The sequence below is a fragment of the Chaetodon auriga genome, chromosome 15 (assembly GCF_051107435.1).
Source record: "Chaetodon auriga isolate fChaAug3 chromosome 15, fChaAug3.hap1, whole genome shotgun sequence".
In the NCBI taxonomy this organism is placed as follows: domain Eukaryota; kingdom Metazoa; phylum Chordata; class Actinopteri; order Chaetodontiformes; family Chaetodontidae; genus Chaetodon; species Chaetodon auriga.
Genome location: NC_135088.1, coordinates 13510422 through 13528353, shown reverse-complemented (window position 1 = coordinate 13528353; position 17932 = coordinate 13510422). Strand labels below are relative to the sequence as shown.

Here is a 17932-nt window from a genome sequence, read left to right as displayed (position 1 = left end):
TGCACATACATGGAAAACAAGTACTGTGAATGTGGAGGTGTGTTCGTATTTTAGATTTTACAACAGTAATCAGTTTGCTCTGAGAGCCATGGCCTCCCTGTTTTAGCATAATTCAATATAAGCATGTGTTGCCCTAAACTCCAAAGGTCTGTGATAACAGTTGTGCTGCATTTCCACTGTGAGATATTTTTTTTATTGGACAAAAATTCAGATTAGGTACCCTGCTTTTCCTGGGTTAGTACCTTAGCTGTGTGATTTACAGCACCACTTACAGCAAGTATGTGTCAAATTGCTCATAAATACAGTGTGGTCAGCAGATGTCGCTCTTTGTGAATACTGTCAGTACAACATCCTGTATCCGCATTCTATTTGACGTTAAGGCTAAACCAAACCATTACAATCAAAACTTGACCTAAACATCTCCAATGATCCGAGTCAAACGTGAATATTCCTGTGTTAAATTATGTGTCTTCGAGAGGCAGTCCTTTGGCAAAGTGCTCTCTCAGAGCTACGTTATCATATGAACACATTCAATTCTGTAAAGACACAGAGGAACACACTTTCACTGAATTTTCTGCTCCTGAAGTGATGCAAATATTTTTTTTATTCTGCTTTGGACCCCGATATTGCAGCTGTTTTAGCCGTATGGATTTAATGCGGTGCTTCAACATCAGTTTTTTTAGAGGCAGAGCAGCGAATGTGACCTGAATGCAGGGCATGACTTAATGGGATGAGACGCAAAACTCATTCAAAACAGTCTCTTGAAGAATCTGAAACGCTTTCGCAGCCTTAGTCATCGCAGCCATATGGTTTTTCTAGGCCCACCGGACTATATGCGGCTGCATTTTTTAATGTGAGTCTATCTCATTTCTGGAGTAATGCCTTGGCCACAGTAAGATGCGGTTTTGAGGAGGGACAGTCATGGATTTAGGATTCCGTTTGTTTCATTATAACGTGAGATCACCGCTGCTAAAACACCATGGAGTGACTGACATACAGTAACTGGGTTCTGGGAGTGAGGAGATCGACCATTTGGTCCATCGGTTGCCTGTATCTCAGTGCTCCAATCCTGCGTTTTTGTTGACGGAGCCCCTTGGCAATCGGCATTATATTCTCTCCGTCTGTGGCTAGTGGGGGAGGCGGAGAGAGAGCCGCGGTGGAAGGCGCTGTATTAGCGTTATAGCTGCCGACCAGAAATATTGTTTTATTTTTTGGAATGAAACGTGGCTTATGTTTTGCGACCGGACTACCAAACTCGTGGTTCACTGCAGCATTTTGCGTCTTTTCCCTCCGCTGCAGATGATACAGAAAAGCATCATAGCGGTACCCCACCACTGCAATTTTTGGGCAAAGATAAGAGTGGCGTCGTCTTGCAGTTAAGGCTACTATGGCAGCATAGGGGGCATCTTCTGGAGGGGAGAATCCGCCAATTCCTTGCTTAGCCTATCTACAATGCCTTATTATTAGCAGAAAGCAGTGACTGGATTTGAGACCCAGCATCACCCCGCGGTTTCCCCGTTCCAAAGCTGCTGTTTACCCATTGGAAATCACTCGAAAAAGCAGCGGATCCCGATGGCATGGACACTTATGCAAGGTCTGCCGCGCTGCCGTGCTACTGGAGCCTACTTGCTGTCTCTTCATTCAACCCAGCTCCATCGCCATCGCCCCGCAGCCGAGAGAGCCCTGCCGCAACGCGACCAGCGACCACCGAGCCAAAGCAGGCGGCATGAGGCTTGATTCAGTACATTTATCCATGCTGGTCATCGGGGTCTCATTCGCCTGCTACTCCCCGAGTTTGAATTCCCTGCAGGACCAGGTTTACAAATCCGCCGTGGTGATCGAGGGCAAGGTGCAGTCTACGCCTGTGAACGTCTCCGCGGAGCCGTACCGTGTGAATGTCAAAGTGCTGGATGTTTGGCCCCTAAACAGCGGGGGTCTGGAGCGAGAACAGCTCGTCACCGTGGGGGAATTTGGATCTGAGGCTCCGTGCACCAAAGTGAAGAAGAACCACAAGTACATTTTTTTCATGGACCCCACTGACGAGCCCTTGGTTTTCAAGGCATCGTTTGCGCCTCTGGACACGAGTGGAAAGAACCTAAAAAAGGATGTTGGGAAGATCTTGTGTGAGGACTGCGGTAAGTTAATGTATTGTGGATTACCGGTGAAGTCCAACCCGGAAGAATGAACGGTCTGTTAACAGCCCCTGGCTCGGGGCTTTAGGTAACAGGCACTCTGGTGAATTGTGGTTATTATGGCCACGGCGTGGTTTGGAGTCAGTGGGTACCAGATAGGTGCCTAAGGGGCGTCTATGCAGCAATTTTCGACAACTCTCGCAGGCTCCCATAGCCCACATGATCAATCAAACTCTCTTTCTCTCTTTCTCTCTCCCATTCTCTTTCCCCTGAACTGCATCAGACATGCGCCTCGCACTGTTGCTTATGAGGAATTGCAGTTTGTGTGTATCGAAGTATCTGCATCCTGCAAACCCGCATTACACTTAAAGCATTTTAGGGACCTTTTCGTGCATCTTTTCCCCCCCTTGGCTTCATATGTAGATATGTGTTTTCCCGAATTGTCGAGGCTTCTCATATGAACACCGAGCACATGCGTTTCACGGACCCGGTACAATTTCAGGACCAGGGACAGCGGCCTGTATCACCGGTAATCACGTGTGGGAAATCAAGCTGCCCTAAGCAAATTGGTTCCTCGGCTATATTTAGGCTCACGCTCTGCTTTAATGCTTTAATACCCCACACTTTGCCATAGCCTGTCGTGGTCCAAGTCCTGCATGCACACATGCATCTTCAGTGCAGGGGGGTGGCTAACAGTGTGTGTTGTAGTCCTAACCTGGAATCGATGCTGTTGGAAATATCTAATGATCAACTTTACCTACGAACACTTTGGGGTTTTCTCTTTTTGTTTAGACTCATGCACAGGTAGTTCAGGACTGGACTTCGGTCAGTAGATGTCGCCCTTAGGGAGTATTTTTAAAATCACATCAGGCACATTTTATCTGTAATAAGGCATTATTTGTTCATTTTTTAGTATGGTCATTGTCACTGATGATATTCAAGTGTTTTTAGATTGTTCAATATACAACGCTCCCTCTCTCCCTCCCACCTGGCTTGTTGAAAGTTTTCACAAATGAAATTCAAGGCTGATCATTTTGTTCAGGCTATGAAAGTAATTGACTAAGAGCAATGCAGCATACTGCTGCACAGGTGCTGATGCAGGTGGCTGCACACAGATACATGCATTAATGTGCACAAGGATGCACAGACACATGTGTTTTTAATAATTGGCAGTTGTTTAGTGACACAATTCATGGGGGTTGTGGCATTTGTCAGCAGCTCAAATGCCAGGGATAGTGTCTTTCTTGCTCTTCACCAGGCTAAAATGAGTCTCAGCTAGTTTAATTATAAAGTAGTGTCAGTGTCTGTAACTGGATCTTTAACGCCTCTCAGTGCTTGTCATGGAGCCTCTCCCTTACTTGTGTCTACAACTGATGTCCCATGCTGGTCAGCCTGCAACACAGCCTCAAACTGTGAGGCAGCTCGTCTTCCACACTTTGAAAGTTTTGAGTTAATTGGAGGATGTATCACACTTATAATAAGAAATATATGCTGCTGCCATTGTATGATACACACATTTGTACTTCCACTCAAGTGTTGTGGCCTAGAACACGATGTGTGCCCTGTACTGCTGCCTTCTTAAATCCTCTTAGCCTGTACTCATGAGACACAAATGCTCTCCTCTCTTCTTGATTTTGCCACACTCACTCTGGCTTTTAAACTCATCATCCCATGAGGGAGGCAGCACAAAGTGGACCTTATTACCTCTTGAGTTCCTTGAACAGCCCAAACATCCCCTGTCAATTCTTCTGCCACTTAGCAAAGCTCATCAGTGACGTGATCAAACTGGCACGGCCACCTCACTGTATTACCTGAGAGAGTTGCCACGCCCGCTTCCTGGACCTCTGTAGATCTCTTTTATGTAGCTCAAAGTACCCAACAATGTATTTGATGTTGCTCTGGTGTACCATAACTGAGGGGCTTCCTACTCAGTGTAATTGATCTCATCACTGTTTCTTTTCTGACCCTGTCTCCGCCTCAATCATGCCATTGTCAACACCTTTAATACAGACAGGTAAACAATCAGTCCCTTGACATCGTCTTGTCCCTTTGAGCTTCCTCTGTCATTCAGCAGGGACTCAAGATCAACAGCAACTGCTTCTTTCCCTCACATTAAGTTCCCTAACACAGTATCACTGCATCTATATTACAGGCCATTTTGTGTTGGCCTTGAACCTTGAACTGCTGCATAAGCAGCTTTGTCTGGGCCCAAACATTGATCCCAGGCCCACTGAGCACACATCCCAAACTTGCCTTGAATCCCTCTCGTGCACAAGCTCCGAAGTGTGTGAATCAGAGGACTGAATGTAGATACTGTACAGCTCTGCAAATGTTGCAGAGCTTCCGGTTCCTAAGAGCTACAGCGCTTACCACCTGAACCCTTTCCTCAGGACTCTAAGCTGTGAGTTTCCTGCCCAAGAAGAAATGAAAGCACCAAGACATACTGTTCCTCTGATGTAGATTACAGCAAACATGCAAACGCCGGCTCGTGTTGAGCTATCAAATCTGTCCCTCATACTGGCTGTCAGTGTCTCAAGAAGATCATGTTGTATCTGACTGGAACTGCAACATTGCCTCTGACAAATTTTTTAACATGAAGAACAGAAAATGTGGTACATCAGAGCAAGTTTTTTAAATATGTATTTAACATTTATTTACTCTTGCTTAACATTTAATCCAGGCGTAGGCAGATTTGACATACTCGCGTAAGGCAATTCACAGTGGACCATGTGCACCATAATTGCAGCCACCTGAAATGACATTATAAGGCCCAGTGACCCATCAGTGCACACTGTAAATGTGCTCCTCTTTTTTAGCTGTTGGTAGGCTTGTATGGAGGTGCTGCACCAGGATCTCTACACACATGCTTGCACACATGTAATCCATTCAGACATGGAGTCTTTTTCTATGACAGAAGACTGCCAACATAAGCATATCATCAGTCTTCTGTTACCAAACTCTATTGATCATGATCCTGCTTTTTTTTTTTAATCAACCTACGGTATAAGATGAGATGACAGAAAACTGCATCGACCTTAATGAGAGTGGATATTTTCTGAGTAGAATTGGAGGCTCACATTTCTGTACTTAGAACTGCAATTTCAAGTATGTCACATCTGCTTTTTAGCTCTTACTATTCAGCATAACAATAGTGTATTTGTCCTTCATGGCTAAGTCTAAATCTAAAGTCTGTGCAATGAAACAAATGTGGTAAGAGAGGCCTCTAGCTTTTTGTCTATCCATAGACCCCGTGAAGAAGACCTACAAAATAGCATTTTGTGTGTGCATGCGTGTGGGTGTATGCAGACTGGTGGGAGCATTGTATCAGTGAAAGACAGCACAAAATGCTGCAACACTTATGCACAAAAAAAAAAAGGTCATCTCAGTTGAGGAGTAACACATCGCCCTAAAGCTGCCTTCATACTTGTAATGAACAAACGTGCAAATCATTCTCACTCTCGTATTCATTCATTGCCCATTAAGCCTGTTTATTCCTCTGAAGTAAATCAATGTAACAATGTTGGAGTGAATGCACGCTCTATCACTAATCTGTCACTGTGAAGTCCCACTGTATGCAGGTCGCAGCTGCTGCATTGAGGTGGTAGACGGGCAGAATTTTGCCCTGAGCGATGCATCTTTCTGTGAATTGAGAGAGTTCCTTAGAAGAGCTAGACATAGAACATGAATGACAGCTGCTGATGGCGACTGGGTTCTGCTCTCAGCCCACAAATTTGTCTGATGGCGTTATGAATCGACAAGCATCTACAGGTTGGTCATTATGCCCTAATAGCACATTCAAGGGCAATTTAGCGAACAGTTGATTGTGACAAAGGTGCTCATTTACTGTATTTCACCGGCGAGATTATTGTCTTGTACAGGATGTGTGTTTGTTTAGATAAGAATGATTGAAGTGTTTTCAACTGTCAATGCAGTAGTGTCTCTAGGCCAGGGCAGAGGCACAGGCTAATGAGGCTGACCTGCTGGAAGCATGGATTTGTTTCCACTGAGGTTATAGCGTATGTTTATGGGGACTGTTTTCTATGTTCACAGGGTCATTTATGAAGACTTTTGAAGCTCCGCTCGGCTACTCCACTCTGGCAAGATAGCTTGATGTATATTTATAAGATGTATGAAAAAGGGCATGGCCATTTTCAGTAATTGGCCCCTCATTTTCCTCCCCTATTAGACACATTCTCACCATCACTCAGATTTGTCCTCCACATTTCTAAAGACATCATTTTACAAGCTATCATTATGACAGTGCGAGCATATTGGGTCTCTGTCTTTTGTGCCTGCAAAAGTCATAATTCTGCAGCAACAGACCTGCTTTCATGGCAGACTTGAGGTTTACTGTTCCAGGTCAGGGATGATACCTGTTTGCAGGGTACAGCTGTTACAAAGCAGATGTGACTCTGAGAGTAAGTGGAGCGCTTGGAGCCTTTCAGTCAGCGGCCTTGTTAGAGAATATCAAATGCGGGGGGTGTTTGTGATTGTTGCTGTCCAGTGTTACGCTGCAACGTGTGTGCACTCGTGACTGAGGAAAAAAAGGGCCTCTCTCATTTCCCATTCTTAAGCTGAGTGTGTTGAACTTGCAACAAAGATTAAAATAATCAACGATATTTCCCTCAAACAACAGAAATAACAGTTATGAGATTAAAGAAGATTCATAGCAATATTCAGTCCTTCTTTGCAGAGACATGATTGCCACAGATTTGTTACTATTGTGTAAGCCAATATTTTGTCTCGTTCATTACAGTGTCAGTTGATTCATTTAATCTGTAAAGCACTGTGAAGCTCTTAAGAATGATGCATGTTTGTTGAGGTTAGATGACTAATACAGGAGTGAGGAATTTAAATTCCTGTTCTGCTCCAACTTTGGTCGTCTCAGCATTTGCATTGAAGCGCTTTACATTCAGCCGTCCTTTCAACTTGCCTTAGTCAAGGCTTCATACACAGCATCCATCTAAAAATTCAGACCTATTCTGGATCTTTCTTAGCGGGATTTTTGATATTACTGTATAGTATCATTGCTATAGAAGGTGATTTTCTTTGCATGTAAACAAATATATAAATGAGTGCAGATGCTATGCAGTCCCGTTGTGCTGAGCCGCCATATGTGCAGCATCTACTGCTGCTGTATAGTTAATACAGCCCCGCAATAATCAGGGTAAAGACATGGTTATTGTTAAGAGGATCTAGTCTGCTGTACTCAGATATACAGTTATTTAAGCTGTCTTTTAATGTCATAATGCTAAACTGTGAGCCATAATGTTTTGCTGGTTCTTACTGAAATATCTGTTTAAAAAATGGTATTTTGTCAGCATAGCATAGCCACTTTAGTTAAAACCACATATTACTCCAAAGGATGAACGTCTGTCTTGGTAGTTATTGAAATTTCTATTCCTCATTTCTTTTTTTCCGTATGTGATTTTGCAATTGCACTTACAAAGCCATGCCAAACGAGTAGCTTATAACCTCCTTTGTTTGATTTAATTGGATTTTGAATGTAGTTAAACACAAGCTTATGACATCTTTGGCATGTAAAAGTTTTCACAAATGAGGCAAAGTAACAATTAGATTGTTTTAAAATGTGATACAGTCATCATTAGTCAGGAGCTCTGTCCTCGGTTAACCTGTGTTGCTCATGCTAGCTAACATAAAAGCCTGCATACCAAAGCAAAATCCCATAAGTGTAAAGAGAGGAGCTGTTGATTTCACAATTAAAATGGGGAAGAGCACAATTGAATTTAATGCTAGAGAGTTTTAAGTGACCTTTATTGATTATTTTCCTCTTTTTTTTAGCCACTTTGGTTCAGAGGAACATCTCTACAAGCTGAGAAACGCATAAACCCTATTTATTACAAAATTGCTATAACTTACATTACGTGAGGACTCTTGGTCCTCCAGGTCACCAGTTTGTCAGGTCTGAGGATGACAAAATGTCCTCAAGAATCTAAAGCAAGTCCAAGTGCCTTTGACTTAACACTTTTAGATAAGTGTTAGCAACATGGAGCAACATAAGCATTCATTTGACACCATGTTTGTGGTCACCTCATGTCCAATATTCATTATCCTTGTATGTTTGTAGTGGTCTCTACCGAGTGCTGCAAAAAATAATACGTAATAAATAAATTTATTGAACCTTTTTCAGTAAGAACAGCCTGTTAGTATTACTGGAGCAGTTCTGACAAAAGTCGGCTGTAATTCTCCTTTATACTTATAAAATAAGCTAGTTTGTGCTCAGACAGAGAAGTAACCAGACTTGCCAACTCAGCAGCAATAGAATGCTTGCAATTCGTGTGCACCAGTAGTATTAACTCAGTATGGCTCACTGGCATCCCACATTACCTGATGAAATACCCGTCTCGTGTTTGGACAGAGTGACAGTAGACCTTTCTCAACGTGTTCACTTTGACTCGACATATCAAGACAAGCACAGGTGTAACAGGTAACAGTGGTCTGCTCTGATGTTCCAGTAAGCTATAAGTCAGCATGCGCAACATCAGGGTGCTCACCTAAATGGAATGCAGCAATTATTAAGGTTATTAGTTACACAAAATGTCTGCTTCGACAGAGGTTAAGCAGCTTGTCTGGCATTTCACAGGAGCAGACCTCTGACGAATATATCCAGAAGAACGTTACAGATTAAATCATGAGCCATCATAATCCTGCCAACGTCCAAATGTGAAAAAATATTTAGCGAAAAGTGAGAAAAAAAAATTGAAAAAGCACTGAAATGTAATTATATTTTTGTTTTTCTTTCAATCCCATTTTAGCATACATATTGAGTTAAAGGAATTCCAACAACAAGAACTGTGTGCATGGAAATTTTCAGGATCACACTCCAAAAACACTTACAAAAATGAGAAAGTGAAGACAAACCTGTGTTTTGACAGACTGCATTAAGCCAAAACCCTTTCATTATACTGCATATACTCTTATCACAACAAAATGAGCCACTTCTGATGAAAAAATGGCACCCCTTGATGAGATACAGTGTTGTTTGTGAAAGCTCAGGACAGGACACAACGCTAAGTTTTTATCACTTTCTAATTCTGCTCACCACAGAACTACAGTACTTCCAGCCATTCTGAGTGGTTTAACATGAGTTTAGTTCTACATGAGTGGTTTAACCACTCTACTGTGACAGATATTTTCCACAGTTTTGAGTGTCTATTTAACATGCCCTTTGATTTCACACACACCAATGCAATGCTTTGGATGATTATAAATTTCCATGCTGTAATACAGAATTATGTCTGTGCTCATGGAGAATAATGGGCTTATACTCTAAGTTCAGTTGGATAAGAATTATGAAAACAAGTCTGCAATGCCATGCACTTTAAGGCTTGTAATTTTGTACAAAAAAAAATAATCATATGCAGCACATAACTGCAAACTGCTTCAGAGAGATTTTTAAAGAATTTAAAGATATTTGTTCGATGTTGAGACTGGGCAGGTTGGGGAAGAAACAGCAAGCAAAATGTCATCGGAGGTGATAAAAAAATGGCAAAATATGCATTGTGCATTTGAAACAAGTTTTTAATCTACTCCTCAAAGTATCAGCATTTTACTATTAAAATCAATAATGATAATTTTTCTATCTATGGCAGGTTAGGAATTTGTTTTTCTATTTTTAAAGGTAATGTAGAGCAGAGAAAAGGCAAGAAACGATAATGAAGGCCACATGCATTTACATTAACAGAAACTTGGCAAACAAGTCACCATTTTCTTTGTATGATTGCAGAAATATTGTTTTTTTTTTTCAAATCTTTCTTTTGTATATAACACATACCTTGTTAAAATCAGTGTCACCTACAGTACAGCGCTGCTGCAACACTGCAGCTTGCAAACAGCTGGTTGAAATCAGCCATCAGACAGAGGAGCAGGATTGGGTCGGCTGCTGGTGGTGTGAATGCAGATTAGTCTTTCAGTTAGTACATAATGTCACAACCAATAATCTCCATTAATCTCTGGCTCGAATTCATAAAATGGCATGAAAGCTGCTTTTGGAACAGCAAAACTATTTAGACCGGAATTTTCAGAGAGGACGCACACATCGCACACATATTTATGTCTTACGGGGCTTGTGGTAGAGGTGCATGTGCATTTGTCTTGTGCTGTCAGTATTAAGATATGAGATCAACATTTGGTATTTGTGTGTGGTTCCACAGCTGCATCCACTAGGTCTGAATGAAGTGTATGCCTTATATCAAAGTAGTGAATAGTTGGCCTATATGTGGACATCAGTCAGTGGCTCTTTTTATGTGAACCTTGATTTGAATATAAGAGCACTTTGATAAAGACAAGTTTCATGTCAACATCTTAGAGTAATTACTCTCTCACCATGTTCCTAAGATCTTATTTATTTAGCTTCATTGGATGGTTGTTGGCAAACACATGCAACTGTGAGTGTGTGTGTGTGTGTGTGTGTGTGTGTGTGTATGTGTGTGTCATCATGGCAAAACGTGTTCCTGGAGACACCAGGATACGTTGTTAGCATTAAATACCACAGAATACCTGAATACTTCAACAGGTATTTATATGTCTGTCTGTCTGTGGACAGATTTTGTCAACGTGGTAGTGTCACAACTGTACAAGAAGCTTCATAGGAGAGCAGTTGAGATCAAAATGAGGGCTAAGTTTAAAGATGAGTATGAGCCAAGCAAGGGCGGAGGAGGTATGGGGGTAGGACGAGGCAAAGTGGTCACATTATGCCCCCAGCCCACATTCGTTTTAAGTCTTGGATCACTGTATCCCAGTTTCAGTCATTACCATCCACTCTAAGACATTAGGTAAACATGGAGACTATCTCGTGATGAGATCACACTATCTGCGACACCAAATAGGTGTGTGCTTTCCAATCCAACACGACATGAGACAAGTGAGTTTGGTGAAACAGGTGATCTGTAGCATGTTTAACCAACACACATATAGCGTAGATGTCTTCACCAGCATAGGTTAAAAGTCGACCATGTGAGGATGGTTAGGCATACCGAATAAATCTGGCACAGTTCACCTGCTTCACTAAACTCACATCTCTCACGTGTACACGTGTACTCAAGACAGTGTCTAGTTTCAGCATGTGATTACTGTTAGAAGCAGTCGTTCCATCACAGATGTCACAAGTTGCAACATTTGCATTCATTTCTAAAATTTTAATGTCCGATAAACTGTAGTAGGTTGAAGAGGAGAGGCAGAGGTACAGTTTCACGTGCATTAAAGCTGAATTAACACAGCGTGTAATGATAGATATTTTGTTAGTTGTAGAAGAATAACTCTTAATCACTGATGCAAGATTATAGCTTACTTATTTTGACTGTATTGCTCTCTATCACCATAGGCGAACTGTTTCAGCCCAGCAGTAAGCTGTTGTTCAGCAACAACCAAATTTATATATACTTACACTAACTGTAATCCGAGATTAATATATATATATATATGTATATATAAATATTATAGTATTTTGACTTTAGCCTCTGTAGTCACAGTTTTCCCCCTGCCTCTCTGCTTTTCCAACAATTAGCACTCTGAATTTTTCAACCCACTGAAGAATGTTGCCTTCACCACAATGAGGCAGTATATGATCAGGATCAGGAGGCAGGAGAAAGACCGAAAAGTTGAAAGGGATGAGTCCGTTGGGAATGTCGCAGCAGTTGTTAGACTCCCTGCCCCTGCGGCTGGAGCTGTGTCAAAAACACTCAAAAGCCCACAGTCACTGCACAGTCTGGGAGATATGTACAGGATAACAACTGTGAAAGTCACTGCCATTTGAATTTCACTTTGTTCACAAATGAGGGGCCATCTTTCACGTCTTAGACCTGTATTAATACTGCAGTCTGCTAAGCTGATCTGTTCTTTTGACTAAACTAACTGCAGTGGAGTCCCTCAGGGAAGAAGCTGTCATGTGCGGAGTTGGACCGAGGTCAAAAAGATGCCTAGTTATAACTCAGTTATTACTTCAGAGCAGTTGTTGCTTAATATTCCTGAAAAGAATCCTTAACCTTTAAACACATATGCATATACCTGATACCACTGTGTAATGTGGTTGTATTGGCCTGCTCTTTACAACTTGTATCCTACTGCTTTGTGAAGGCAGTTTAAGTTTACCCTGCCTTTTGAATCATTCAGTAATTTGCAGCTATCTTGGGCTGCAATACTCTTCTTTCACAGGCTACAGCCAGTGCATGTAATTAAATATTTAAAACCCTTTTTTTTCTGCGCACAGCATGAAAGGTTGTCGACAAAATTAACCCTTTAAAGTCGTAAGTCGTATCAGCGCTCAACGGGAGCTCAGACGCCAGAGTGAAAAGATGCGCATCAGTGACAGGCAAACATGGAATCTAAACATACGCTATGTACTGCACAACACCTGTAGGCGTCAAGAAAAACACGTCTGTCTGTCTTGTGCTGTGTTTTAGCATGAAAAAGACCACACCGTTGGATTTGTCATTTTGCAATCAGAAAACAGCAACAGAACAGAAAACAAATCAATCATTCAGCACCATTAATAAAACATGATTATCCCTCTGTTTTGGCATGGAGTCTGGAATCTCTTATACTCAGAAAAGAACGTTGTTTTATGCCCTAAATGTGCACTACATGTATGTGGTCAACATATTTAGTAATACTTTGTAGAAAAAAGCTGCCAATAATTGGTTGCAGGGCTATTAACCTCATTTCATATGCATTTGGCTTTTGTTTACATCTATCGACAGCTCCATTATTAACCCTGTTCAGCCCGGTAATCCAGCCGTGGATCAATGCATGTAAATGGCATAACTCTGAAAAACCCAGGTAAGCTCATTTTTCAATGATCTGAAATCTGATTAAGCCGCTTGGCTCCCTCCAATATTAAACCGGTTACTGTGGCATGTAATATCTCTTTCTCCCCACTTCTGGTGCCTGTTGTCTCTGCAAACTTACACTGACACAGGGTTAGATTCACAGCTGATGGATACTTTTTATGAACCATATAATTGCCTGTAACACCAGGCTTGCTGTCAGTGTGTCAAGATCACACGAATTGCCGTTGAGATCAACATAGTTTTGGCATGTTGTCGAAGTAACCTACTATTGCTCAGTCCAAAGAGGGAGGATGAAGCTGGCGGGCACAAATTTCCAAGTTCTTTCGTTTGTAGATCTTTCTAGCTGGGGGCGTAGCACCAGAGAAAACACATTCCATAATATTCCATAAACTGGTTTATAGGTGACATCCTCAATCGCAGGGTATCAAAGGTTTGTGTAAACAGCTTAAGGTCTTCATTGTCAACCTCAGCTTCAGTTTATTTATAGAGCATCTCTCTCTCTCTCTCTCTCTCACACACACACACACACACACACACACACACAAATGGGTGCATTGTCTTGTTGCCAATGTCAACGGAGTTAAAACTTGAGCAATGTCACAATTTTTGCCAATTCAGGTGAAACACAATGTCCCGCTGATAACCCTGGAAAAGCACCAGTATCACTTTTCTTGGAAGATTATGAATTTATGATAATAGTCCAGAAAACAGGGCAACATGTTTTAGCTGGAAGGTGCGAGGAAAATATCTAACCAAACATAAAATGCCAACAGTGGGTGCCAAAGTTTCAGGAAGAACAAGTACAGCTAATTATTACTCATTATTGAGTTTCCAAATTGTAAACGGCATGTCATAGTGAGCTGTACTGTCGTGTGTGCAAGTCTGCATTTGTCTGCATTTTTAAAAGTCTATGTAAGTCAGTGCTGTTTAGAATATGCAGCTTGGAGAATTGATTTATTGCAGCAGTTTGTGCGTGAAATCTGCTCGTCAGTTATTCATTTGTAACTCTGGGTGCTTCTTCATCGCGGCGTCTGCACACCGAGGCGTCAGGTAGATTCAGAGGAAGCAGCCTGACAGGGAAGGACAGTGTGGGAGATAACCTTTCACTGCAGACTCGCTCTCTGGCATTCATTTACTATAGGCCCCAGGTCATTACCTCACTCTCATCATGCACCAGTTTCTAGTCCTGACCTGGTCTTAACTGTAGATTTGAGCATGTTATGCTGCGTCATGATTTGATGGCAGAAACAACAGACTTATGGATGTTTCGTAGGTCATGTTATGGTAATAAAGTTTGTTGTTCCAACATAGGAAATGAAGCATTGACTGGGACTGACATGCTGCTTCATATTCAGTTGCAAAATTATGTTTATGAACATGTTAATGTAGTACCTTTGAAGCCTTTTTAAAACATGCATAAACTAAAACCCGTCCAATTCTATTTCTCTGCATCATGTTGACTGATTTTTGCTTCAGAGAACTTCAGAAGGAATGCAATCAATATAAGTATTTCTCCCCAGGTCTGTGTACTGTAGATGCCTGCCAGTGCTTGGGTGTGTTGTTCTCTGGCTAATTGTCTGAATTTCTGTAAAGTATATTTGCTATAATTCTGTGTCGGCAAGCATATGCATGTTTTCCTGCGTCAGTTGTGAGATGGCTAATTTCTGAAGCTCGTCTACATTTGTGCTGTGATTCAAGCATGATTAGCGCCATGTCATACGCTGAAGCGAGTGTTTGTCCAAAAGTGTAGTATAAGTGTCGGTTACAAATGTCCAGGGAAAGCTGACAGTGTCCATGACAGGAACTTCAACAAAATGATAGAGAACAAAAGGACCATGGGAAGGGCAACTGTGTTTGTGTGCAGCGTGCCGAAGTGTTGAAAAGAGGGGCTGCCGGCACTCCCGCTGGGCGCCTCCCGGTGTGTTTAAGGGACGTGTCCGGCCATGTTCACCCCACACACACACACACACACACACACACGCACACACACAGTACATATCCTGAGAGAAGGTTTGTTTCCTCAGGTATGTTGTAGGTGTGGATTGATGTGTGTCTTAACATGAAAAGACTTTAAACAGAATGGAATGGCTTGTTAGCGGTGTTTGGAAGTGGACCAAGAGAAAATCATGTTTCCCTCAACAGTGAAGGGGTCTCCAACTTTGCTTGAGATTTAGAGAAAATATGCATTCATAGCAAGAGAAAAGATGAATTGCCTAATTCTGTGGTCCATGATTGAGTGTTACCATCCCGAACGTAACGCAGAGGAGGAGCTGATCAAAGATTATGACACTGCTGACTCACAGAGGAATAACGTGTCAACAACTCGACACAGTCATTCCTGAATATTTACAGTATGTATGCGGATATTTAGACAATTCACCATCATCCCACTGTAAGATGACCAGATACTTAACACACACACACCCACAGTGACTCTTGTGTGCCGTCTGTGTTCCTGAAAACTGTGACGCCATCAAGTTGTAAATCCTGGAGATTTTTCCAGAGTGAATGATTCGGGAGGAGATCACAAAGGATAGTGAATCCCCACAGGGATTTGATCCATATTCATGAGGGACATACTTTAGCTTCACAAAGAGCACACCTTAATGGTTAAATTCACATGCAAACTTAGTACAAGGGACAAAATGTTAATTTAGACGATTATTAAATACTAAGTTCTGATAATTAAAGATAAAAGCATGCACACCCGTCTGTGATTAGTCCCGCATGTATGTGTGCGGGGGTGTGTGTTTTGTTAGCAGGCTGTTACTCTATCCTTTACCCTTGCTTTCTTCTGACCTTCCACCAGTGCTCCTGCTCATTATTGTGTTGCTCTAATCTGGAGGGGACAGGACTGGGTGCAGAAGTGTATTTATCTTCCTGCACAAATAGGACCTCTTTCCGTCTGGTCCCTGCTCAGCTTGTTGTTGAAAGATAGTGAGCAGCGTAAAGCAAGCTTCAGTCTGTGTGTGCGTGTGTTTGTGTGTGTGTGTGTGCAAGGGTGAACTGAGATGTGTCCCAGCTGGCCCACAGACCAGCACACTCACCATCACCTCACTGCAGCAAATGCAGACAAAAGAGGAATATATCTCCCTTGTGATATTGATACCCCTTAACTCCAGGGGTGTTTTACCCTAAATGAGAAAGTAACATTCCTCACCGAGGTCTGTTGTACTTGTAAAAGCCAGTAAGATCAGTGTTACAGAAAGTCCCTGTAGTGTGAGCCCCATTTCCGCTTTTTCTCCATCACATCTGTTGGGATATGTGCTTTTGCTACACATTGTCTAGGCATGTTTCTTTTCATTCCCTTGTTGTCTCCATGACATTAGGCTTGGAAGCAGGCAGTTATCATACTGCAAATGGCCATGGGCCAGGAAACTACTGTCGGCAAGCCAGCGTTACACAAAACAACACAATATGTACCATAAAAATAATACAAAGGATGGCTTTTCTTTTTAAAACTACTGGTCAGCTGTTTGACCCTGGTCTTGGACTGCCGTCAACAAGTTGAGACTGACCTGTCCTCCCTTGTCTTCAAATTTCATCTTTACCCCCGCAAACATGGTTTAGTATTGTATTGTTACTACATGGCTTTTTGAGCAACAGTTAATACTCTGCTGGCTAAAACTCAACTATTAGATTTTAGACTAAAGCTTTGGTACTGCTCCTCCATCACTAAGCTGCTCATACTGCTGGGGGCTTGCCTATTTAGAGCTATTACAGCTTCAGCTAGCTTTGACCTCCTTCTTAGTCCTGGGGTTGTCTGTTGCTGGTGCACTTGGCAATGGATTTTACTGCTTCTAGAGGGGTGGAGAGGGTTATGTCTGCCTGTGCAGTCATCTTGTCGCTCTGAGGTGACCCAAACACAGTCCTGGCTTCCTGTCAGCCATGTCTGGCTTGCCAGAGCACAGTGTGAGGCCATCCTGGCACCGCCAACTGGGGCCACTCTGTTGCCCACTTATCAAGCATCACTCAATTTGAGACCGCCTTGATCTGAGCTTATGCCGCCAAAGCATGATCTAAGCTTACACATGCGTAGTGGCCTGTTTTCCAGGAAAAGCCTACATTGGTGAAAAACAAACAAAGAGATAAGACAGACTCTTGATAAGGCCAGGCTCAGCCATGAGAGGCAAAAGCAGAAATGCAAATGATTTTGACCAAGAGGCTGGTTTCACTCTGTGTGAAACTCCTCACAGTGTCCTCATTGTGACATGTTTGTGCTGCTCTAAAAGCACATTCTGGAGATAAAGGACAAGTGCAGAGCGCAAAAGGAATTTGATTTGATGCGAAGAATGCAAAGCAGAGAACGGATGCACGCATGTTTTTGAAGGGGGGCTGTTGCTGATAAGAGCACAACCTTCCAGTGTTTTCCCTCATGTGGATTTACATTTCTGCAGTTTTAAGTCGGTTTTAACCGCGTTTGAAAGTCGACTGAGAGATAAATTTACAGTGGTGTGACATTTATTATTGATTTATTTAATTCCACAGTTCACATGTTTGTTTACTATTGCACTCATTGGTTTGGACAAAAAAGAAAATTATTTAAAAAAAGTTATTTCTTATCTTTCTTGAGATGACAATTCAATTGTAATGTAAATACATCCGAGTGTGCATGCACAGACAGTAAAAATGATCAAGTTTGTGGTTATGCTTTACTGTAAAAAGGATTTTTTTAAAGCTCAATCGTTTGCTGGATTTTTATAAACATGTTTTTCACACATTCAAAGTGACATGCAGTGACGGCATGCTGCTTCAAAAGTTCAATCAGTTGGTCTTACAGTGAAAAACATGTGCGTAATGGAAAAATACACGCAACCTGGTGTTTTGCTGTGATTCAGCGGTGGTGTCTTAAAAAGTCCATTTCGTAAATGAAGTATGCTTTTATACAGGGAGATGGTTTGTATTAGGTACACTGTGAGTGGAAAACAGGTCCATTTTGAACGCATCAATGACCCATGCGCTTCTTCTATTTACGTGTGGATGCACCTGTGT

General features: G+C 42.0%; 1 protein-coding gene across 3 annotated transcripts in view; it reads left to right on the top strand.

Moving 5' to 3' along the window:
• Positions 1 to 687: 687 nt before the first annotated feature.
• The window catches only part of nrg2a (neuregulin 2a), a 72374-nt gene continuing 55129 nt past the window's right edge, over positions 688 to 17932 (top strand). For 2 of the 3 annotated variants that reach the window (XM_076750366.1, XM_076750365.1), the window contains exon 1: positions 696 to 2135. In XM_076750366.1, coding sequence (XP_076606481.1) covers positions 1727 to 2135 — 409 coding nt within the window. In that variant the 5' untranslated portion in view covers positions 696 to 1726. Of the gene's footprint in view, positions 2136 to 17932 lie in introns of all 3 variants that reach the window. The other variant, XM_076750364.1, reaches the window with a different exon arrangement.